Raw genomic sequence first — 26,243 nt, 5'->3', positions numbered from 1 at the left:
TGGGGCGGGGGGGCAGCAGCCCGGAGTTGAGATTTAAGTTAATGGCAGTTTGAGCCCCATGGAGTCCTTTCATTAGGTTGGTGCTGTTTGGAACACTCTAGATTAGGATTGCACCGATACAGGTATCAGTATCAGTGCCGATACTAAGCATTAGCTCCGATACCTGAAACTGATAGCTTTGCAGTGCGATTTGAGCCAATACAAAATGAATAGGCTTAAATCGCACTACAAAGAATCTCTTCTCAGTTGAGTTGCGGTATGATCTCTGCCGTTATCCATATTATATTTATTTATTATATTATATTTCTTGTTTTAAACTCTTTTTACATTTCTTTAGTTACTTCCTGGTTTTTGGCTTAGGCAAATGATGTCATACATCCCAGGTATCTTAAGGAGATGAGGAGTCTTCTCAGCTAAGCACATCTTCCTCCCTGCATGCCTCAGGCCAGAAATTCTAGGGGGTGTTATTCAAAGTTATTTCTAGGAAAACTAAACCATGGAGACATGAATGGATGGGTGAGATAAATATTAAAAAGGAATTTAATAGCAGGATGAGTGGTGGTGATGATGGTGGTGGTGGTGGTGGTGAGGGGGGTCTGTATTAGGAACACAGACAGAAATAAATGAAGATCTGTCTCCCAACTAACAGAACACCAATTTTACTTCTGCCTGTGTCACTGTTGGAGACCTACCATCACTTCCTGTCTAGTAAAATGTTGTCAGCAGTACAGCAAGTCAGGATACATATCCCAAACAGAGCAACAAATAGCAGTAAAAACCCAAATGGTTTTCTGGCCCAACATCCCACTATTCAAAAATCATTGGCCGACATGATAAGAATTAGTATAATTTTTGATTTACTGTTAGTACAACAGTCTTGGCTACTTACGTGCTACGATTATTGTGATGGGATCACTGTTCTTCTTACTGACAGGGTTACTAGCCTCACATCTATAATCTCCTGAGTCTGAACGGGTGATCTTCTTGAAGGAGAGAGTTCTGTTATCTGAAGATAGAGTGGCCCCAGAGGGGAGATCCACCCCAGAGGGGACCCTGCTCCATACTATCCACTCTGCATTAGTAGAGTTACAGTTGAGGGTGACGCTATCATTTTCTTTGGGAAGTGAGGTGGAGATTGTGATTGTAGGTTTACCAACCATGTCTGTAGAGAGAGGAAAATGTGAACAGTTAGACTACATGAAGGCCATTCTGGTGAAAATACACAATTATTAAATCCCACAAACAGAATTTTTGTCAAAAAAACAAAACAATCATTTTTATCTCTCTTTTGTGTGGTTCAAACTAGATGGTCAGCTCTCTGACTTCTAACAACTCTTAGTAACTCGGAACAAGAAAAAATAAAATGGTATCACTGTCCCTGCGGACTCTATTTGTGCCCCAGAGTGACCGCTGTGGGTGGGCGTGAACCAAGATGATGGGATTTTAAGGGTGAGGCTTGTGAGGGTATATGTTTAAGATAAATAATTCAAAAACAAGATAAAATAATGATTTTTATTACAAATTCATAAAAACAGTCACATACAGTGATACATCTTGATATCGCAAAGATACTTAAATGTATATAGAACCATTGAAAGGTGCTAGGGGTCACTCGTGTCCAACATGTTTCGCCGAGAGGCTTCTTCTGGGACAATACAGGAATGGTGACCTCTACTGGTTCTAAGTATGAATAACATACAGTCAGTTTACAAAAATATACCAAGTTAATTACAATAATTATAATTTAAAATTCACTGTTCAACATGATACCCAAAAAATAGCCTTCCTTGACACCACAATATATCTTACACCTGAGGGCAATATTTATACTTCCTTATACCGTAAAAATACGGCAGGAAACACTATACTTCATTATACTAGTAGTCACCCGCGATCCCTAATACGCAGTATCCCGTATTCACAATATCTTAGAATACGACGCAACTGCTTTCTGGATGATGACTATAAACAAGAAGCTAAGGCCCTACAGCAAAGGCTCTTGGTCCGTGGCTACAGCAAAAAATTACTTAAAAAAGCTTATCAAAGAGCTAATCTCCAACCACGAGATAGGCTTATTTTTGGGTCACGTCAGACTAAACCTTCAAATACTACTAAATTAGTTACCAAATACAGCTCCCAACATCAAACCATACGTAAAATCTTGGATAACAATTGGCACTTCTTAGCAGACGATATTACGGTCTCAAAATACATTAAACCCTACCCAGAGATAGTTTATCGTAAATCTGCCTCACTTAGAGACAAACTTGTACATAGTCATTACAAACCAAAGAAGGAGGAAGATTACCATGGAGCAATGGGGGGCTATGGTACTTATAAATGTGGCCAATGCTCAGAATGCCCCTGGGTAAAAGAGGGGTACACCTCCCCTCTACCTCGGGGAGGAACTTTGAGACCTAGGTTTAGGGCTACTTGCCTTACTGAGGGTGTTGTTTATTTAGCTACATGCCTCTGTGGGGCGTTTTATGTAGGGAAAACAATTAGACCCTTTGCGAAACGCATCCAAGACCATTTGTACTATATGGACACTGGACTTATGTCTACACCCATCTGTAGGCATATAGGCCTAAATCATAATTTCGACCCCCATTTTATTAAATTTATTGTATTAGAAGCAATTAAGAAGAACCCCAGAGGGGGTAATTATGATAATGCAATTCTCAAGGCAGAAGTAAAGTGGATCTATAAATTACAGGCCACTAGGCCACCAGGTTTAAATACGGCCTTATCATTTAAACCTTTTTTGGAATGAACCTAGGACTGCATTATTGCCCACTACATATATGTAACCATAAGACTAATAAAAACACACTCCCCACCCTCTGTTCTTCCTGAAACTCCTTATGTGATCATGCTTTGTATTGTCTATATTGTCCATGTACCTATTGATTCAGCATTTAGACAAACCGTAATACTGTATTAACATCACAGGAATCCATTGTGATGCCAGAACTCAGGATAGGATACTATTGTATACCTTCCATGTCAATAATCATATGTTGCTTATGACTAATTAATCACAGTACATATTGGTCATGTGCTGCAAAGTATTTATACATATTCCCTTATGATATTTATATTTTTCTCCTTTTTTTTTTTCTTTGTTTCCCTCTTATTTTTGTAGCTTTATGAGATCGGAGTCCGTGTGTCAATATGGGATCAAATCGCGACTAAATCCAATGTGCCGGCTCTTTTCCTGCTTATCTCTTTTTTGACAGGGGCTCGGGCGCCAAGCCGGGGGTGGGGTTGTTGAGATTTACACCACTCTTCTCCTCCCACATTCTTTCCCCGAGTCCGTTCTCTTTTGATAGCGGATGTACAGCGTTCCCACTCATCTGTACCTCTTTGTTGCGGTGCAGCTCTGATTGGGACCGCTAGATGGCGCCCGCACCGGAAGTGACCAGTCGGAGGTCATGAGGTACCTCATCACTTCCGGTGGGACCGCGCTTATAACGCCGAGCGGAACTTGGCACAGACAGGCCACGACTAGTGGCGCGGCTGTCTGTTACCAATCAACCGGAGCATATGAGGTAAGTTTCGCTACAACGATCTCCCATTTGTACGGCAATAATGGCATTTATCTTTCACAGTTTCTGCTGGTTACATGTGTTTCCACCTTCTCCTCTAAATACTCACTCTTTGGGTAGATTTTAATCGGACACTTCCTCTAGTTCACTCTCAGTAACTTTGCACATTTTTAACCTCTTTTGGTTACCATCGGTCTGCACCTGATCTATAACTATATGTTACATCTAGATCCTTCACATGGTGTCTATGCACCCCTGGTTTCATCGACCCCTCTTATTTCTCTGCCTTATCACTCTATGTAGCTCCCTGTTTTCTTTCACAACCTAAGCATGATCTTTTCACTGCTATCGCCCTACTATTGGAGAACGTGGGTAATGTACCTATATACACCTGATTTTAGTATCATGTGGAATTTTTAGTAACTAGCTTCTTCCTTTATGGAATGCTGGTTTTTTCAGATTTACTCCCGTTCGACCGAGCTCGGTCCGGTTCCTGTTAAAGTAGCGGGATCAGGTCTGGCTGGACTTTGTAGTTCAGGGTTATTGCCCGCCATTGGATGGATCGTTATGATCCCTGATACACGGACGCTGATATGGCTGCTTTGCTCTAAATACAACTTGTGGTGAGCCCTATTACACTGTAATTTCTATATCTGATTGTAATTAACTTGGTATATTTTTGTAAACTGACTGTATGTTATTCATACTTAGAACCAGTAGAGGTCACCATTCCTGTATTGTCCCAGTAGAAGCCTCTCGGCGAAACATGTTGGACACGAGTGACCCCTAGCACCTTTCAATGGTTCTATATACATTTAAGTATCTTTGCGATATCAAGATGTATCACTGTATGTGACTGTTTTTATGAATTTGTAATAAAAATCATTATTTTATCTTGTTTTTGAATTATTTATCTTAAACATATACCCTCACAAGCCTCACCCTTAAAATCCCATCATCTTGGTTCACGCCCACCCACAGCGGTCACTCTGGGGCACAAATAGAGTCCGCAGGGACAGTGATACCATTTTATTTTTTCTTGTTCTATGTATCAATAGGGATGTGGTGTTGGCTTGCTGGGTACATTGGCCAGTTTAGGCATGGCACCTTCCTTTTCTTGTATATTGATTGAAACAGGGGTGCAAAACCCCAGAAGTGCTTTGCACTTGCCATTGCCTACTGGTTTGGATAAATAAACTTTTCAGAAAATGTTATATATTCCTTTCTCTAATTTGTACTATATTTGTTTATTACAATAGCAAACAATGTATGTCTAATTAAGTTAATATTATGACAGTATACTTGGCAATCAATGGTTATATTGGTATGTTTAATTGGACTGTAATCTAGGTACTTTGGTTTTTCCTGATCCCTTTCTTTTCCCCTCCCCCCCTCCCCCTCTGGACATCTAAATATCTGAGATTATATTGCTAGCCTCTCTTTCTAATCTTTCTCATATGTAGTAAATTCCTTCCTTAGGACTAGTTTCCATTTTCCCATGATGGCAAAAATGGCACAACTAGGAGGAAAGAACTGGGAGGATTTCCTAGATAATATCGAGAAAAATTGTACCACCACCAACCCAAATGATATTGATATAGAGGTGTTTTTTCAGAAAATTAGACGATTGATGGAAAGAAAATCCAACCTCGGTTGGCACATCAGGTTTTTTGACAAATATATAAGAGAAAACGTTAATCCTATGGGATTACGTATACAAATCTTTCCTTCCTTTGAGGTGCATGATATAATCTTTAAAGAAAAATGGGAAAAAAACTTAACCCAATGTACCTCCAACATGATGGAGCTTTTGAGAGATAAATACAAGTCGGATTTAATGGATATTGATAAGGATATTGAGAATTTGCAAACAAGAAATCGCTCACTTATCAAGCATTTAGAATACAATAAAAGGGAATCCGAATTACAGGCTCACCTGGAGAGTTTCAATAAAACCCTTCTGATGAGAAAAGATTTGAAATTTTACAAGGATAAGTTGGCCTTTATGGGAGGCTACGCCTATAAATGGCAAAAATCCACCTATACACGCAAAAATAAAACTCAAAAAAATACTATCTGACAAGACAAGTTATCAATATCCATCCGACTCAGAATTATCTCTTGTATCTTTGGCTTCATCAGCTCGATCAACGCAGAGGGGTCAAATCAGACAGGGACAGGGCAACAGTGGTAAATCAGGGAAACGAGGTAATAAAGGCAATCAACATCAAAATATGGTAGGAGATACGGATAAACCTAACAGGAAGCGCAATCTATCCCCACAATCCACACCAAATGCCAAAACAACCCCAGTTATGGGAGTTATTAGAGACCTGGGAGCTATTCCAAAAACCTCCAAGAGTGAGTTAATGCCAACAACCACCAATGATGAAACAATCCAGGGATTCCCTTTAGGGACCCCTCTTCCCACGCAACTGGTAGACGAAAGAAGAGGACCCATAGACACCTTTGTAATAAGAGGACAAGCAATAAATCTGGAATAGGACACACACACAGGGACACTCCTATTTTGGCCCCTGCAGCACTTTTGCATGCTGGGATCAAGGATGGACTGTCAAATTCCACTCAACAACCAACATACAATCAAGGGGAGAAAAAGAATCCTCTTGATATTATCAATCTTTCCTCCCGATCACTCTCACAAACTGAGAAAGAAGTTTTACAACTAGGCCTAAGTTTCTGTCCAGATCAACAAATAAACAAATTCGAAGTGGTCAAAGACCTTCATTTGTTTGCAAGGAATTTGACATATAAATATATCTTTGACAAAAACAAAGGTCAAAACAATATACGGGACGAGGATCTATACAAAGGATTCAAGGCCCAAGATTTTAGAAATCTCAAAACAATGATGCAGTTAATCGAGGAAAATAAACAACATCCAGACTATTCATCGTCTGATTCCTCTTCTGATGATGAGGAGGAATCACGCGATGAAATAAATAAATTCAAATCCAGATCAACACGTTTTCCCAATCTCCAAACTTGCCCAGCTATCTGGGCTTTTGTGAAGCACACCCAGAAGGAGATCGACAGATTGGAGGCCCCCCTACCTGGGGCCTCTAACCTGTCGGCCTCCCAAAGGACTGCTTTAGATGACCTTGTCCATGACGACCTCGTTGTCATTAAACCCTCGGATAAGGGTGGCAACGTGGTCGTCATGGACAGGCATCAGTACGAGACCATGTGTCTCGATATTCTAAAAAATGAAGAATGGTATAGACCAGTGTCTATCAAGGAAGTTGATATCATGAAGGGTAAATTCAAATCTATAATCTTCAATGCCCTACAGTCTCATGTGATTAACCAAGAACTGTATGACTATTTAAACGTTAAATGGCCAATCTTGCCAACGTTTTATGCGTTACCCAAAGTACATAAAAGCCTTGAAACACCTCCAGGGCGCCCAATTGTTTCAGGCATCGGCTCTATCACTGAACCTTCCAGTAGGTTCGTTGATGACCAATTACGCCCACATGTCATGGGCCTACCCTCATACCTCAGGGATACTTTAGAGCTCCTGAGAGTTCTGGAGGGTCTCAGTGTCCCTGGTGGCTCTCTTTTGGTCACCCTTGACATTGAGGCCCTCTATTCTAGTATCCCCCATAATAGAGGTATCAAGGTTATCACCACCTTTGTTAAGGAACAGACCCATCGCACTTGGGCGTTGGCAGATTTTACACTTCAACTACTGAATCATATTCTCAGATCCAATATCTTTGTATTCGGCGAAACCACTTACCTCCAGGTACAGGGGGTAGCGATGGGGACTGCTTGTGCCCCATCGTATGCCAACCTGTACCTGGGGGGGTGGGAAAGGGAGCTATTCGCCAATGATGGCGCTTCGATGTACCTGCGCCACCTAGCGTTGTGGCGCAGGTACATCGACGACGTCATCGTTGTATGGACGGGCTCGGTGTCCACCCTTATGGAATTTATAGACTTCATATCTTACAATAATTATAATTTAAAATTCACTGTTCAACATGATACCCAAAAAATAGCCTTCCTTGACACCACAATATATCTTACACCTGAGGGCAATATTTATACTTCCTTATACCGTAAAAATACGGCAGGAAACACTATACTTCATTATACTAGTAGTCACCCGCGATCCCTAATACGCAGTATCCCGTATTCACAATATCTTAGAATACGACGCAACTGCTTTCTGGATGATGACTATAAACAAGAAGCTAAGGCCCTACAGCAAAGGCTCTTGGTCCGTGGCTACAGCAAAAAATTACTTAAAAAAGCTTATCAAAGAGCTAATCTCCAACCACGAGATAGGCTTATTTTTGGGTCACGTCAGACTAAACCTTCAAATACTACTAAATTAGTTACCAAATACAGCTCCCAACATCAAACCATACGTAAAATCTTGGATAACAATTGGCACTTCTTAGCAGACGATATTACGGTCTCAAAATACATTAAACCCTACCCAGAGATAGTTTATCGTAAATCTGCCTCACTTAGAGACAAACTTGTACATAGTCATTACAAACCAAAGAAGGAGGAAGATTACCATGGAGCAATGGGGGGCTATGGTACTTATAAATGTGGCCAATGCTCAGAATGCCCCTGGGTAAAAGAGGGGTACACCTCCCCTCTACCTCGGGGAGGAACTTTGAGACCTAGGTTTAGGGCTACTTGCCTTACTGAGGGTGTTGTTTATTTAGCTACATGCCTCTGTGGGGCGTTTTATGTAGGGAAAACAATTAGACCCTTTGCGAAACGCATCCAAGACCATTTGTACTATATGGACACTGGACTTATGTCTACACCCATCTGTAGGCATATAGGCCTAAATCATAATTTCGACCCCCATTTTATTAAATTTATTGTATTAGAAGCAATTAAGAAGAACCCCAGAGGGGGTAATTATGATAATGCAATTCTCAAGGCAGAAGTAAAGTGGATCTATAAATTACAGGCCACTAGGCCACCAGGTTTAAATACGGCCTTATCATTTAAACCTTTTTTGGAATGAACCTAGGACTGCATTATTGCCCACTACATATATGTAACCATAAGACTAATAAAAACACACTCCCCACCCTCTGTTCTTCCTGAAACTCCTTATGTGATCATGCTTTGTATTGTCTATATTGTCCATGTACCTATTGATTCAGCATTTAGACAAACCGTAATACTGTATTAACATCACAGGAATCCATTGTGATGCCAGAACTCAGGATAGGATACTATTGTATACCTTCCATGTCAATAATCATATGTTGCTTATGACTAATTAATCACAGTACATATTGGTCATGTGCTGCAAAGTATTTATACATATTCCCTTATGATATTTATATTTTTCTCCTTTTTTTTTTCCTTTGTTTCCCTCTTATTTTTGTAGCTTTATGAGATCGGAGTCCGTGTGTCAATATGGGATCAAATCGCGACAAAATCCAATGTGCCGGCTCTTTTCCTGCTTATCTCTTTTTTGACAGGGGCTCGGGCGCCAAGCCGGGGGTGGGGTTGTTGAGATTTACACCACTCTTCTCCTCCCACATTCTTTCCCCGAGTCCGTTCTCTTTTGATAGCGGATGTACAGCGTTCCCACTCATCTGTACCTCTTTGTTGCGGTGCAGCTCTGATTGGGACCGCTAGATGGCGCCCGCACCGGAAGTGACCAGTCGGAGGTCATGAGGTACCTCATCACTTCCGGTGGGACCGCGCTTATAACGCCGAGCGGAACTTGGCACAGACAGGCCACGACTAGTGGCGCGGCTGTCTGTTACCAATCAACCGGAGCATATGAGGTAAGTTTCGCTACAACGATCTCCCATTTGTACGGCAATAATGGCATTTATCTTTCACAGTTTCTGCTGGTTACATGTGTTTCCACCTTCTCCTCTAAATACTCACTCTTTGGGTAGATTTTAATCGGACACTTCCTCTAGTTCACTCTCAGTAAAGCCCCGTACACACGTACCGATGGTCGGCTTACAAATGTTCCTCTTTTCTCCCCGGGATGTCGGTGTCTGCTGAAAAGTGCAAAGACAGCACAAGGACAGCACAAGAATTTTGTCCGCCGACTGCAGAAGTGATGTCATGTAATGGTTAACTTTCCCTGTGTTTTCTATTTTCTGAGCATGCCCAGTCTTGCAAATCTGCGGTCTGTCGGCCGAATTGTGTACTGACAGGCGAACAATCGTCCGTTCTGGTGTCGGCATACAAATATTTTCATGTTTGCACGAAAGACTTTTGTCCGCGGATTGTGCGCAGACATCTGTCGGAGGCACCATACTAACACGCGTACAATCGGCAGATCCTTCGTCCACCGACGTTTGTATGCCGACGATCGGTACGTGTGTACGGGCCTTAACTTTGCACATTTTTAACCTCTTTTGGTTACCATCGGTCTGCACCTGATCTATAACTATATGTTACATCTAGATCCTTCACATGGTGTCTATGCACCCCTGGTTTCATCAACCCCTCTTATTTCTCTGCCTTATCACTCTATGTAGCTCCCTGTTTTCTTTCACAACCTAAGCATGATCTTTTCACTGCTATCGCCCTACTATTGGAGAACGTGGGTAATGTACCTATATACACCTGATTTTAGTATCATGTGGAATTTTTAGTAACTAGCTTCTTCCTTTATGGAATGCTGGTTTTTTCAGATTTACTCCCGTTCGACCGAGCTCGGTCCGGTTCCTGTTAAAGTAGCGGGATCAGGTCTGGCTGGACTTTGTAGTTCAGGGTTATTGCCCGCCATTGGATGGATCGTTATGATCCCTGATACACGGACGCTGATATGGCTGCTTTGCTCTAAATACAACTTGTGGTGAGCCCTATTACACTGTAATTTCTATATCTGATTGCAATTAACTTGGTATATTTTTGTAAACTGACTGTATGTTATTCATACTTAGAACCAGTAGAGGTCACCATTCCTGTATTGTCCCAGAAGAAGCCTCTCGGCGAAACATGTTGGACACGAGTGACCCCTAGCACCTTTCAATGGTTCTATATACATTTAAGTATCTTTGCGATATCAAGATGTATCACTGTATGTGACTGATTTTATGAATTTGTAATAAAAATCATTATTTTATCTTGTTTTTGAATTATTTATCTTAAACATATACCCTCACAAGCCTCACCCTTAAAATCCCATCATCTTGGTTCACGCCCACCCACAGCGGTCACTCTGGGGCACAAATAGAGTCCGCAGGGACAGTGATACCATTTTATTTTTTCTTGTTCTATGTATCAATAGGGATGTGGTGTTGGCTTGCTGGGTACATTGGCCAGTTTAGGCATGGCACCTTCCTTTTCTTGTATAACTCTTAGTAACTCCTCAGGGGAAGGCTTATCTTTGAGACCTTGGCTCCACCCCTTTAATTGCACAGATACAAATGTGTGTGAGTGTCCTAGATACTCATCAGAAATCTGTTTCATGGTAATGGCCATTCATTCAAAGGTTTAGTTCTGCTCTAAGGAATATGTAAACCCAATATTTCATATTCTTGATATGTTACTATTATACCATGTAATCGTGTGAGAAAGTATCCTGTTCTCTTTGTATTGCCTCCTTTGTGTGAAATTTCTGGTGTTCCTGCCAGTCCCTCTGCTTCCCAATGAAAAAAATGACCACACTAGGCAGGAGAAAACAGCGTGGTCAGTTCTCTAGTGGCGCTTTTCCACTGCATGGAACTGAACGGTTCGGCTAGCTTTTGTGCTTTTCCACTGCTGGTACCTCATGGTACGGTGTAGGAACGGTTCGGTATGGCAGCGCTTTTCCACTGCATGGAACCGAACGGTACGGCTCTCAAATACAGTACCACCTCGATTGTGGTTCCAAGAGGTACCATACCATATCCCACAATCCTTTGCATGCAGTCACTACTAGCCACTGGTTGCTCAGAGAATCCCACCACCCCGTTGTTATCCCACCCACATCCCACCCACTTAACTTTAGTACTACTTTAGTGGAAAAGCAAACCATACCGTACTGTACCGAACCGTTCCAACACCGTACCATGCGGTACCAGCAGTGGAAAAGCAAACCGGGCAAAGCAGGGCTAAGAAGGGCCGAGTAGAGCAGAGCCGGTACTTGCAGTGGAAAAGTGCCTTAGCTGTGCTAGAACTCAGCCTGCTCTCCTCTAATGATCAGACTTGTCCTGACACCCCCCCCCCCCCTTACAGCCACTTACAGCCATTCACTGGCAAGATTAGTGTGCTGCTGTTTCTCATCCCTAAGCTCCTTATGCAGCTGAGAACAAAGGGAATGTGATCACTTACAAAAATTGGAAAAAACATTATTTATAATGTTTTTTTATATGTATACACAAATGTTTTGCCTTTCTATTCTAAACTGAATGTTTGTTTTACAAGGTGAGGGTTCACATATACTTTAGGGTCTCCCGCACATAAATGCTGAGAGGCTTAAAATATGCTGGGAGTAAAAATATACAGTTAGTTAGGATGAAAAAAGACACAAGTCAAACTAGCTCAAGCAATAAAAAATAAATAAAACCCAACCATACAATCCCATATACACAATTGCTACCGCAGGTCGCAAGTCCTAATTGCTACAGCAGGGGAAAAAATTCCTTTCTGATCCCCTGAGAGGCAATCGGATATTCCTTGGAATAAATGTACCTATAAATATTAGTACCCACTTATATTATGTACACCCAGGAAAGAATCCAGACCTGACACCTGCAATCGTTCCCCGCTGAGAGAGAACGACAGTCGGCTGTTATAAACACAGCTGACTGTTCTTCTCTCTGGAATGATCACAGAACGACTGTGATCCTTCTATATAGGATCACAGGTCTCTATGGTCATTCCATAAGCCACACCCCCCCCCCCCCCACACTGTTAACCCCTTTCCTAGCAGTGTCATTATTACAGTAACAGTGCATATGTTTAGCACTGATTACTGTAGTAATGTCACTGGTCCCCCCCAAAAGTGTAAAAAATGTTAGTTAGGGGTCCGATCTGTCCGCCGCAATTTTGCAGTCGCCGATCGCTGCCATTACTAGTAAAAAAAACAAAAACAATAAAAATGACATAAATCTTTCCTGTAGTTAGTAGACGCAATAATGTTTGCGCAAACCAATCAAAATACGCTTATTGCGATTTTCTGTTACCAAAAATATGTAGCAGAAAACAAATTGGCCTAAAATGTTAAAAAATTTAGATTTTTAAATTTTTTTGGGAATGTTATATAGCAGAATGTGAAAAATATTGTTTTTTTTCCAGAATTGTCGCTTTATTTTTGTTTATAGCCCAAAAAATAAAAATCGCAATCATGATCAAATACCACCAAAAGAAATCTCTATTTGTGGAAAAAAAAAAGGACATCAATTTTATTTGGTTACAGCGTCGCACGACCGCGCAATTACCTGTTAAAATAATGCAGTGCCGAATCGCAAAATATGGCCTGGTCTTTAAAGGGGAAAATCTTCCGGTCCAGAATTGGTTAAATCCTCCTCCGCTCTATATGCTGGGGCCCGCTCTCTCTTGGCTGTCAGGTGTTGATGATGACATCACTGGTTGCTAGACGCCAAGCGGCAGGCGATACTAGCGCAACCAGTGCAGGAGAGGCGGGGCCAGCGGAGTGGAGGATCGGATCGGATTGGGCCTGCCTACGGCCTGGCCTGGACTTGACTCAGGGCTATTAATTCAGGACCAGCACCATGAGACCTGGGGCTTTTTGGAGGCCTACTCGGAGCTATAGCCCCGGTCAGCCCCGATCCCGACGCCTCTGCACATGTGGTTATCCCCGTACCCAGGAGAAGCAGCAGAATGTACTTCAGAGTGTAATTCCACATATGCCCATGGCAGGTGTGAGAGTCATTTTTCAAACACCTGTGACAAAAAAATTGAATATTCAATGGGCTCAACATGCCTCTCAGAAATTCCTTGGGGTGTCTACTTTCCAAAAAGGGTCATTTGGGAGGGGGGGTTGTACTGCCCTGCCATTTTAGCACTTCAAGAAATGAGATAGGCAGTCAAAAAGTAAAAGCTGCTTAAATTCCAGTATATACACCACAGTTTGTAGACGGTATAACTTTTGCGCAAACCAATAAATATATGCTTTTTTTTTATCAAAGACATGTAGCTAAATACATTTTTGCCTAAATGTATGAAAAAAAATTTAGTTTATTGGATGTTTTTTTTTTATAAGAAAAAGTAGAAAATGTAATTTTTCTCAAAAATTTCGGTCTTTTTTCCTTTATATCGCAACAAATAAAAACTGCAGAGGTGATCAAATACCACCAAAAGAAAGCTCTATTTGTGGGGGAAAAAAGGACATAGATTTTGTTTGGGCACAGCATTGCATGACCGTGTAATTGCCAGTTAATGTCACACAGTGCCAAATTGCAAAAAATGGACTGGTTGTTAAGGAGGTAAAACCTTATGGTCCAGAAGTGGTTAACCGCTTTACCACCGGAGGATTTTGCTGTCTTACGTCTGGGCCACTTTTTGCGATTCGGCGCTGTGCGACTTTAACTGACAATTGCGCGGTCGTGCGATGCCGTACCCAAACGAAATTTACGTCCTTTTTTTCCCACAAACAGAGCTTTCTTTTGGTGATATTTGATCACCTGTGCAATTTTTTATTTTTGCGCTATAAACAAAAAAAGAGTGTAAATTTTGAAAAAATAACAATATTTTTCACATTTTTTATATGAAATTCCCCCCCCAAAAAAATGTAAAAATCAAATTTTTTTTTAATTTTTGGCCAATTTGTTTTCTGCTACCTATGTTTGGTAAAAAAAAAATCACAATAAGCGTATTTTGATTGGTTTGCGCAAAAGTTATTGCGTTTACTAACTAAGGGAAAGATTTCTGTCATTTTTGGTGGTTTTTTTTTTAACGAGTAATGGCGGCGATCTGCGATTTTTTTTTGCGGGACTGCGACATTGTGGCGGACAGATCGGACCCTTGACTGACATTTTTGACACTTTTGGGGTTACCAGTGACATGACTACAGTAATCAGTGCTATAAATATGCACTGTTACTGTAAAAATGACACTGGCAGTGAAGGGGTTAATTCTATTGGAGAGGGAGGGGTTAATGTATGCCTGGTGCTTACTAACGTGTGTGGGGGGAGGTGACTGAGTGACACAGGGACAGATCGCATGTTCAGCTATGCTGAACCCTGCAATCTGACCCTGCCTGTCACTTAGGAGATCCTCCTGCTCTGTTTACACAAGCGGGTGGATTTCCACACTAGATCCCCGATGATCGGGAAGAGCGCGCCGCCGAAAAAGGGTAGTGTCTGGCGATGTAGGTCTACATCGCCAGACGATAACGAACCACTTTGCCGCAGTAGAGCTCTAGTGAGCAGACGGCAAGTGGTTAAAGGTGGTATAAAGTCAGAAAGATTTTGATTGCATTAAGATCAAAAACCTTCTGTGTGTAGCAGCCCCCCTAATACTTACCTGAGCCCCAATTAATTCCAGCGATGTCCACGAGTCCCTTGGCTGTTCCAGGACTCTCCCTCCTGATTGGTTGGGACACAGCCGTGGTGCCATTGGCTCCAGCTGCTGTCAATTAAAGTCAGTTAGCCAATTAGGAGAGAGAGGGGGCAGGGCCAAACCGTAGCTCCCTGTCTTAATGGACACACGGAGCTGCATTTCGGCTCGGGTGCCCCCATAGCAAACTGCTTGCTGTGGGGGCACTCGATAGGAGGGAGGGGCCAGGAGAAGCAATGAGAAGAAGAGGATCTGGGCTGCTCTGTGCAAAACCAACTGCACAGAGGAGGTAAGTATAACATGTTTATTATTTAAAAAAAACAAAAAAAAATGAGACTTTAAAATCACTTTAAAGCCCATTCACATTAGCGCGACTTGTCAGGTGACTTGTCAGCCTGACAAGTCGCGGTATGTCGCGGTCCATTGAGTAGTACAGGACCTGTTCTAATAGGAGCAACACAAGTCGCTCCGACTTAGAAAAAGGGTCCTGTACTACTTTGGGGCGACCTCGGAGCGACTTGCATAGACTTCCATTATGTGAAGTCTCTGCAAGTAGCGCCGAAGTCGCGGTGCACAGTGGTGCACGCGACTTCACAGGTTGCCCCCCAAAGTCGTGTCGCGCTAGTCTGAATGGGCTCTAACACTGGTTCTTCCTCAAAAATGTTAAATGTCTGGAAGAATAAGAACATTTTTTGCTGACTTCCACATTGGCATTGAACACCATATAATCCATTGATTTTAGGGATTTGCCACTGTGAATAAAGTGTGACTGGCATGAAAAACTTTCATCTAAAGCCAACACTTTTTTTTTTCATGGTGATCAGGAGAGTTGCGCCTAAATTGCTGCACCTCTGAAAAGCGATCTGTATTCAGATCGATCTTCAGAGGCATTCAACAGATGACAAGGATGTGACGGCGTAAATGCCACACCAGTGTGTCACAACCATATGCATTGCACGTGTTTGAAGCGCATCCCTGTCTACTTGACTGGGTCGCATCCAGAGATGTATAGTAACGAAGTAGAACTACTTAAGTACTGTACTTAAGTACCGAAATGCGGTATCTGTACTTTCCTAGAGTAGAATTTTTTTCTCCTACTTCTACTTTTACTTCACTACATTTTTTCGATGATTTCGATACTTCTACTCCGATATTTTTTTTTTGTGCTGCATCGTTACTCGTTACTTTTCTCTGCCTTTCCCTTTTTCTTTTTTGTTTGGTTTCCCTCCTTACTGCTCTCTCCTACTCTTTCAATTATCCTCCCTATTCTGCCTTCCCCCCTCCCCTCCCCTTTTCTATAGGAAGGCAAAGGTAAAGATACCCCCCTTTTTCATGGGTACCTGGTCTCTGGCCATTTTGGTAGCGTTGTTCCGCTCCAGGCTTCCGCTGGGCCGGCGTGGAGTGCTCCCACATGCGCCTCTCGGCGCTCTGACATGTGTGGCGGCCTTCGGCCACTCCGCTCCTCCCCTCCTTGTCTCCATTCACTGACGTCTCAGCGCTGGGAGGCGGGGATTCCGGCGGCCGCGCAGTAGAGGCACGTGCGCATGTGCAGTGCGATCAAGGCACTGGCAGCCATCTTGGTTAAGGGAAACATGGGGGGGTCTCTGATGTAAGGGGGGGCTTTGTGTGGGTGGTCTCTGATGTAAGGGGGCTCTGTGTGGGGGGTCTCTGATGTAAGGGGGGCTTTGTGTGGAGGGGCTCTGATGTAGGGGGAGCTCCGTGGGGTGTTCTGTGGGGATGGTCTCTGATGTAAGGGGGCTCTGTGTTGGGGTCTCTGGATGTAAGGGGGGCTTTGTGTGAGGGGTCTCTAAAGTAAGGGGGCTTTGTGTGGGGGGTCTCTGATGTAAGGGGGGCTCTGTGTGGGGGGTCTCTGATGTAAAGGGGGCTTTGTGTGGGGGTCTTTGATGTAAGGGGGCTCTGTGTGGGGGGTCTCTGATGTAAGGGGGCGCTGTGTGGGGGGTCTTTGATGTAAGGGGGCTCTGTGTGGGGGGTCTCTGGTGTAAGGGGGCTCTGTGTGGGGGGTCTCTGATGTAAGGGGGCTCTGTGTGGGGGTCTCTGATGTAAGTGGGGCCTCTGTGGGGGGTTTCTGTTGTAAGGGGGGCTCCGTTGGGGGGTCTCTGATGTAAGGGGGGTCTTTAATGTAAGGGGGGCTAAGTTTGTAGTGATCATAAAAAAGAAAAGTCAAAGAAAAGTGCAAAAAAAGTGCAAGAAAAAATGTGCAGGGCGCTGGTGGGGGCGCCACAGGATCAGCTCGCACAGGGCGCTTGAACACCTAAGGCCGGCCCTGGTTGGGAGGTTCTTTCCCATTAACAGCAGATATGAAATTATATTCATCTTGTTTTGTCACATATATATATTTGAAGATTCACAATATTTTGAACTTTTTATTGACTTAGATTTCATACACTCTTCCTTTATTTCATTATTGGAATATATTGTTGTATATCACATTGGTTTATATATGATTTTGCACACCAATAAGCTGTGGAGAAAAAAAAACAGGCAGGGAAGACAAGGAGGGATGCTTCAAAAGGGGAAGGAAGGGACATACTTTATCTGTTTTTTGTTTACATAAAGTTACAGCCAAATGCCCAGTACACACGATCCGAAAATCGGACGACGCTCCGTCCGTTTTTGTTTGGTTGCTAGGAACTCTCAATTATATTCGCAAATGGTAGAGGTTACTTACGCTATACGAATTTTCTCGGACGATGATTCAAAAGCTTCCGGTATGCGTAACCACACTGTAGCGTGTGAGGGGAAATGTTGTCTACTGCTCACCATTTTTTTCGGACGAACAACATACTGATAATACGATTATCGTACGATGTGTTATAATACGATCAAAACTTTTATGCTTGCACGACCGGGAAATATCGGGCGAACTGTCGTGATCGCCTCTCGTAAGCTGTGTACTAACGATCAGATTATCGTCCGATCTTTTCAAAAGCGTTATTTTTCGTCCGATTTTCGGATCGTGTGTACGGGCCATAAGGAATTGTGATTGTCCTTTAGGTTAATCATTTGAAATACCGTATTTATCGGCGTATAACACGCACTTTTTCCTCCTAAAAATGGAGGAAAAAGCAGCAGTCCGTGTTATACGCCGATATTAAAAAAAAAAAACGGCCAGGAAGCATCGCCGAGAGCAGAAGGGGCGGGCCAGGCCGAGGAGAAGGAAGGACGAGCTGCCTGTGATAAGAGCAGAAGAGGCGGGCCGAGCCGAGGAGAAGAGAGAACGAGCGAGCGTAGTCATCGGAAGTCCCGCCTATGACAGACGTCACACGTCTCGGCAGAGGAGGCGGGACTTCCGATGACTGCGCTCGCTCGTTCTCTCTTCTCCTCGGCTCGGCCCGCCTCTTCTGCTCTTATGACAGCTCGTCCTTCCTTCTCGACCCGGCCCGCCCCTTCTGCTCTCGGCGCTGCTTCCCAGTCTTTTTAAAAACAAATGAGGTCAGTTCCAATGGCGCTTGCGATGCTGCATATTTGGACATTGCGCTTGCGAGGCTGCATATATGGACACTTGGTGGGCTGCATGTATGGACACTTGGTGGGCTGCATGTATGGACACTTGGTGGGCTGCATGTATGGACACTTGGTGGGCTGCATGTATGGACACTTGGTGGGCTGCATGTATGGACACTTGGTGGGCTGCATATATGGACACTTGGTGGGCTGCATATATGGACACTTGGTGGGCTGCATGTATGGACACTTGGTGGGCTGCATATATGGACACTTGGTGGGCTGCATGTATGGACACTTGGTGGGCTGCATATATGGACACTTGGTGGGCTGCATGTATGGACACTTGGTGGGCTGCATGTATGGACACTTGGTGGGCTGCATATATGGACACTTGGTGGGCTGCATGTATGGACACTTGGTGGGCTGCATTCATTGACACTGCTGGTGGGCTGCATATATGGACACTGCTGATGGGCTGCATTGTTGGACACTGCTGATGAGGCTGCATATATGGGCACTGGTAAATATCATTTGATTTAAAAAAAAAAAAAATGTTCTGAGTTCAAAGCTGTTTATGTTAAATTTAAGCTTTTTTCCTGAAATTTCTCTCCAAATATTGGGTGCGTGTTATACGCCGGCGCGTGTTATACGCCGATAAATACGGTAATAAAAAACAATATGATGTTCAAACTTTTGACTTCTTTCTTTAATAACTACATAACACAGTACTTCTACTTCTACTTTCAGTACTTGAGTAGAATTTTTTTTTTCAAAACTACTGGTACTTTTACTTTTAGTACTTAAGTAGCAATTTTTTTGAAAAAACTACTTGCAATACTTAAGTAAAAAAAATGTTGAATACTTTAGTACTTCCACTTAAGTAACTTTTTCTGCGAGCACTTCCACTTCTACTTAAGTCACTTTTTGATCGAGCACTTGTACTTTTACTCAAGTAGAAATTTTGAGTACTTTATACAAGTCTGGTCGCATCCACCGGTGGTACTGCCAGCCTAACGCAACAGGAGGATCATTTTTGGGGTGGGCGTACAGTAAAGTAATATGATTGAGGCACGTGAGCACCCCTGTCTGCTGCCTTTGCAACCTAGGAGGGGGTGGTTGGGGGCGGGTGCTAAAATCATGGTTTAACTATGTGTTTTTAATGCCCCCACCCCCCACACACTGCAGGTTTAAACAAGCCGTATGGGGGACAAAACTGCAATGAAATCCTGACAGAGGTTCTAACCCTCTCACCACTCTATCCAAATTTTTCCTTGTAGTTAAACTTTAGTTCCTCACCCTGTATTTCTTTACAATAAAATAAATCCAGTGAAAAAGAAATAAATACATTTAGGTTAAATCTGTCTGACAATTTTCAGATACATTACTCACCATAGATTGTCAAGTATACAGAGATATCAGTTGCTTTATCTGTTTGTATCTTCACTGTGTAATATCCCTCATCAGTTCTATTTAGGTTGGAGATCTGTAGAGATCCATTGGGGAAAGGTGTCACCCTACTATGGAACAGACGTCCAGGAGTTAGTGGGGACGGATCACCAGGGAAATATGAAAGGATTTCATAATCTCTGTTTGTGTTCAGTCCTTTATACCAAATAACACTCTGAATTCTCCCAGTAATCCCAGTAACACTCAGAGTGACAGATCCCCCGATGACCGGATTCTGAGGGATCAGCTGAATACTCATCATTCCACTGGACACATCCACCAACACACCGAGGAGAACTGCAAGAGAAATTGATGATAAGAAGACCAGTGATCGTATTTATCAAATATAAAGCAATATAAAATGATAGTGCAATCAGTCCATTCACATCTCCCAGGGGAAAAGAGAAATATGTCTGCACTGTTCTTATTGGTCAACCAATCTTGAGCTGTAATTTCAACACATTAGAAAATAAAAATGTGAAAATGAAAACAATAAGTCCAGGCAGTACAGATCTCTCTGATGCTCGGTGCGATGAGCTAAACTGCCCTGGGTTCTGTTTGAGAAGAGTTCAGCAAAGTTTATAGAACTTTGGATGCAAAACCCGAACCCTACTGAAATCAATGGGAGCCAAAACTGTAAAAAAATAAAAAGCCCATTTTCTGGGCTAAGGGCTGGTTCACACCAGTTGCAGTCCAGTGCGTTTTTATTCTGCATCAAAAATGCATGGACAGTATTTAACAGGGATTCCAATGGCTCTATTTCACACCAACGCAGTGCATTCCAGTGCAGTCAACAAAAGTAGAATGTGTTGCATTTTTTCTATATGGAACGCATCTGGAAGGTGGCAAAATCATCAAAAACGCACTGCATTATGTCCTTAAAGCGGAGTTCCAGCCTTTTCTGTGTTCATTAAAACTTTTTGTAGCTGCTGACTTTTAATAAACACACTCACCTGTCCCACGGTCCAGCGATGCGGCCGCCCGAAGCCTCGATCCTCTCCCTCACATAGGTGTGCACAGACTATTGCATTAGGGTGTGCACCCCAAAGCTCAAACACATATGAACGCCACCCGCTGTCACAGGAAGGAGGTTTTGGTGGTGGGAGGCAGTTGATTAGGAGAATATTACGTTACGCCCTATATACGGGTGTAATGTTTTTCTAAAGTTGAACCTAGCCTTTAATATAATCAAGGCATTTACACTGACACTGGCACCCCCAACGACCCACCTGGTGTCGCCCCTGGATAATACTAATGCACATGGGGTGATTAGGGTGTAGTGATGTCGCGAACATAAAATTCGCCGTTCACGAACGGCGAACGCGAACATCGGCGAATGTTCGCGAACCGGCGAACATTGCGAACCGCCATAGACTTTAATAGGCAGGCGAATTTTAAAACCCACAGGGACTCTTTCTGGCCACAATAGTAATGGAAAAGTTGTTTCAAGGGGACAAACACCTGGACTGTGGCATGCCGGAGAGGGATCACACAAAAAAAAGTTCTTAAAAATTGTAATTTTTTGATAGAGAGCCAATTATTGGAAAAATTAAAAAAAAAATAAAAATAAAAAATTTCTTTGGATTTAGCATCTGGGGGGTCTAAAAAGTGTACCTGTGAAGTTTCAGCTCTGTAGCATGTCCAGAACCAGAAAAAAATACGAATTAGGGCTAGGGTTAGGCTTAGGGTTAGGGTTAGGGTTAGGGTTAGGGTTAGGTTTAGGGTTAGGGTTATTTTTATGGCTAGGCTTAGAGGGTTAGGGTTAAGGTTAGAGGGTTAGGGTTAGGTTTAGTGTTAGGGTTAGGGTTACGGTGAGATACTTAGGGTTAGAGTTAGTAGCCCTACCCCTACCCCTCTAACCCTAACCGTCTAACCCTAAGCACTAAAAATAACCCTAACCTTAGCCCTGACCCTAACCCTAGCCCTAACCCTAACCCTAACCCTAGCCCTAACCCTAACCCTAATTCTATTTTTTTTCTGGTTCTGGACATGCTACAGAGCTGAAACTTCACAGGTACACTTTTTAGACCCCCCAGACAATAAATCCAAAGACATTTTTTTTTTTTTTAAGTTTTTTTTTTTTTTAAGTTTTCCAATAATTGGCTCTCTATCAAAAATGACAATTTATAAGAACTTTTTTTGTGTGATTTAGTGTCTAGGGGGTCTAAAAAGTGTACCTGTGAATTTTCAGCTCTGTAGCATGTCCAGAACCAGAAAAAAAGATAATTTTTCAGTAGAGCAGGGATGGTGGGAACCCCTTTTACACCTATATGATCTTTTTTTCCTGGTTCTGGACATGCTACAGAGCTGAAACTTCACAGATACACTTTTTAGACCCCCCAAACAATAAATCCAAAGAAATGTTTTTTTTGTTAAGTTTTTTTTTTTTTTTTTTCCAATAATTGTCTCTCTATCAAAAATGACAATTTTTAAGAACTTTTTTTGTGTGATTTAGTGTCTAGGGGGTCTAAAAAAGTGTACCTGTGAATTTTCAGCTCTGTAGCATGTCCGGAACCAGAAAAAAAAGATAATTTTTCAGTAGAGCAGGGATGGTGGGAACCCCTTTTACACCTATATGAATTTTTTTTCTGGTTCTGGACATGCTACATATATATATATATATATATATTAAAAAAATACTCAAATACCAGCCCTCAAAGGGGCTTTTGGGGACAATATATATATATATCACAGAACAAAAAAAATTACACAAATACCAGCCCTCAAAAGGGCTTTTGGGGACGATATATATATATATATATATATATATATATATATATATATATCCAAAAAAAACCTCAAATACCAGCCCTAGGAAGGGCTTTTTGGGGTGCTGTCCTTACAGCAGGAGTGTACCAAGAACACTGGCTAACAAGACCGGGAACTGTCCCCAGCTATAACAGCAGCAGCAGCACTCTCCCTGCTCTCAGTAACACAGAAATGATCTAAGATGGATGCTGCCCTTGCTTATTTATAGGAGGTGGGAGGGTGTGGGAGGGAGGTACGCTGATTGGCTGGAATGTGTCTGTTGACTGTGATGTTCAGGGTCAAAGTTTGCCTCAATGATGATGTATAGGAGGCGGACCGAACATCGCATATGTTCGCCCGCAGCGGCGAACGCGAACATGCGAAGTTCACCGGGAACTGTTCGCCGGCGAACAGTTCTGTACATCTCTATTAGGGTGTGCCCAGGCACACCCGGCACACTCTGTGCGCACACCTATGCTCCCTCAGTGGCACCGGCATCACTGTTGTGGGCACCCGGCTGTGACAGCATGCGGCTTCACAGCCGGGTACGCACTGCGCATGCGCGAGTTGCGCTGCACGTCTTGTTTGGACGGCAATCTACTGGGACCTCTGACATGTCCCACAAGATTGCAGGGAGGGAGGGGAAGAGGAGAACTTCCGCTCAGTGCGCCGCGACGCTCCGAGTGGAAGTGGGAGCGAGTACCTGTCAAAACTAGGTCCCAAAAAAAATGATATGCCAAATGTGGCATGTCAGGGGGTTAGGACTACCTAAAGCGGAAGTTCCACTTTTGGGTGGAACTTACTTTAATTGAGATGATGAAAAAAGAGGGGAAAACACACCAGAACGCATCAAAAAAGCACATCAGAGAAACGCATGGAGAAACGCATCTGGAATGCAGAAATTGCGGTGTGAAAATCTATGCAAAGCCTCGTACACAATACTCGTTTTTTTTTTTCAGTTCGACAAAAAAATACTGACAGCTCAGGTCGGAATCGCTGTACTAACAATCTGATGTTAGTACAGCGATCTACCCTGCTGTGCTATTGTGTTCTGACAGGGGGAAGTGGGAACCCATTAGAACACTCCAGTCAGTTCTCAGGCATTGGCTAAGAATGCTGACAGGCAGCCGGTCGGCAGACCTTTTTCGGTTATGCCCCTTCGACAGTAGGCCGGCTTCTCTACACACGGGCTGAATGTTGGCTGATTTCAATTGAACCGGCCGATGCCGCCTGACATTTGGCCCGTGTGTACTAGGCTTTAGCGGGCACTCAAATGAGTAGAGTTGATGTAAGGGGGCACTTTGATTTGCACTGCTTTTACAGAACAGAAGTGAAAGGGAAAAGGAGAGGTTTGGGAGCTCACAGAGGCAGAAAAACACAGTAAGAAACAATTTTAATAAAAATAAATTCCAGGGCCATTAAGTAGTGAATGTGTATGGATTATTTTTGAAGAATAAAGATATTGTTTACTTTGACTTTAACCACTTAAGCCCCGGAGGATTTGGCTGCCCAAAGACCAGGGCCTATTTTGCGATTCGGCACTGCATGACTTTAACGGACAATTGCGCGGTCGTGCGACGCTGTACCCAAATTAAATTGACGTCCTTTTTTTCCCACAAACAGAGCTTTCTTTTGGTGGTATTTGATCACCTGTGCAATTTTTACTTTTTCCGCTATAAACAAAAAAATAACAATATTTTTCACATTTTTTTATATGAAATTCCCCAAAAAAATTTAAAAATCAAAATTTTTTAACGTTTTAGGCCAATTTGTTTTCTGCTTCATATTTTTGGTAGAAAAAAATAGCAATAAGCGTATTTTGATTGGTTTGCGCAAAAGTTATTGCATTTACTAACTAAGGGAAAGATTTTTTTTATTGTTTTTTTTTTTTTTAACGAGTAATGGCGGCGATCTGCGATTTTTTTTTTTTTTTTGCGGGACTGCGACATTGCGGCGGACAGATCGGACCCCTGACTGACATTTTTGACACTTATGGGAGTACCAGTGACATTACTGCAGTAATCAGTGCTATAAATATGCACTGTTACTGTAAAAATGACACTGGCAGGGAAGGGGTTAACTTTATTGGTGATGCAGGGGTTAAGTGTGTCCCTAGGGGCGTGATTCTAACTGTAAAGGGGTGTGGCTAGTAATGTAACCACAGAGACATACGATCCTACATAGCAGGATCGTATGATCTCTGCAGTTACACCGGGGAGAATGACAGGCGACTTTGTTTACATCAGCCGTCTGCTTTTCTCCCTCTCCAGCGGGAGATCGCGAGTGACCGGCAGACATGTTAGGGAACGAGCGGGGGCGGAAGCGCGCCTCCGGCGGCGCGCGCTTGCCCCCTAGAGGCTCTCAGGCTAGCAACGTAGTACTACGTCACTTTGCCTGTACGGGGCTGACTGCCGCAGTAAATATACTGTGGGCGGTCGGCAAGTTGTTAAGATACTTAGGCCCTGTTCACACCTGAGTGTATTTCAGCTTGTAAAACGCTCATCTCTGAAGTCTCAAAACGCCCAACAAGCAAAATCCCCTTCTTTTCAATGGCCCCATTTCACATATCAGCGTTTTGTCTCCAGAAGAAAAACACCTGAAGCTCAAAAAATTACATGAGCTTCTTTTCTGGCAGATTACAAGCGTTTTTGATAGATGTCAATGCCTGCCTCCAAACACCTGCAAAAAATGCCTGAAAAACGCCCAAAAAAACGCCTGAAAAAAAACCACCTAACAATGATATGCTCAGGTGTGAATGGAGTCTAAAGTATTTCAAATATTATTTCAAAAGGAGAAAAAAACGGAAAATTCCTATCATACTTACCGTAATTTTCCTTTCCTGATAGTCTCCATGGCAGCCTACGTGTGGGTTAACCCCGCCTCCACTCCAAGGGTATAGGACCCCCCTCCCATAAATTTCAGCTCTCAGGTACAGCAGGTGTTCCATATCTTAGCCGAATCCAAGACGAGAGGGTGGGTACTCCGGCTGCCATGGAGACTATCAGGAAAGGAAAATTACGGTAAGTATGATAGGAATTTTCCGTTTTCCTGTCTGTCTCCATGGCAGCCTACGTGTGGGAAATAACTAGCTCACTCCACACGGGTGGGAATGCTTTAGCAAAGAAAATTTTAATTCATGCTATTTGCAGACAAAACAGTCAAACCAAAATTAACTGAGGACAGAGAAGCAGGCTCTACACAATAGTGGGTCATAAAAGTATTGACTGATGACCACGAAGCCGCTCTGCAAATCACATCTGGAGCCACGTGCCGCGAAGCCGCCCAGGAAGTAGAGATACTCCTTGTAGAGTGCGCCGTCACCGCCTCCGGAGGAGCCAGCCCCTCAGCTCTATAGGCCTGTTGGATAGCTGCCACTATCCATGAAGCGATAGTCCTAGATGAAGCAGGTTTACCTCTGTTCTTTCCCCAGAACAGGACAAAGAGGTTGTCAGACTGCCTGAATGGTGCAGTTGCTTGAAGATAGGCTTTTAAGGATTCTCCTACATCCAACGGATGAGGATTGGACTCATTAGATGAACGGAAAGTAGGCAGGACAAT

General features: G+C 43.0%; 1 protein-coding gene across 1 annotated transcript in view; it reads right to left on the bottom strand.

Annotated features, from left to right (window-relative positions):
- The window catches only part of LOC309568957 (cell adhesion molecule CEACAM6-like), a 99,108-nt gene that overhangs the window by 53,759 nt on the left and 19,106 nt on the right, over positions 1-26,243 (bottom strand). Inside the window, exons 2-3 of the mRNA XM_082274722.1 lie at positions 19,881-20,234; positions 890-1,162 (exon numbers count right to left, since the gene is read on the bottom strand). Coding sequence (XP_082130848.1) covers positions 890-1,162; positions 19,881-20,234 — 627 coding nt within the window. The remainder of the gene's footprint in view (positions 1-889; positions 1,163-19,880; positions 20,235-26,243) is intronic.

This window comes from Pelophylax lessonae (assembly GCF_965119305.1).
Source record: "Pelophylax lessonae genome assembly, chromosome: 12".
NCBI classification, from domain to species: domain Eukaryota; kingdom Metazoa; phylum Chordata; class Amphibia; order Anura; family Ranidae; genus Pelophylax; species Pelophylax lessonae.
The sequence above is the reverse complement of the archived record's forward strand: the minus strand, read 5'-3'. Positions and strand labels throughout refer to the sequence as shown.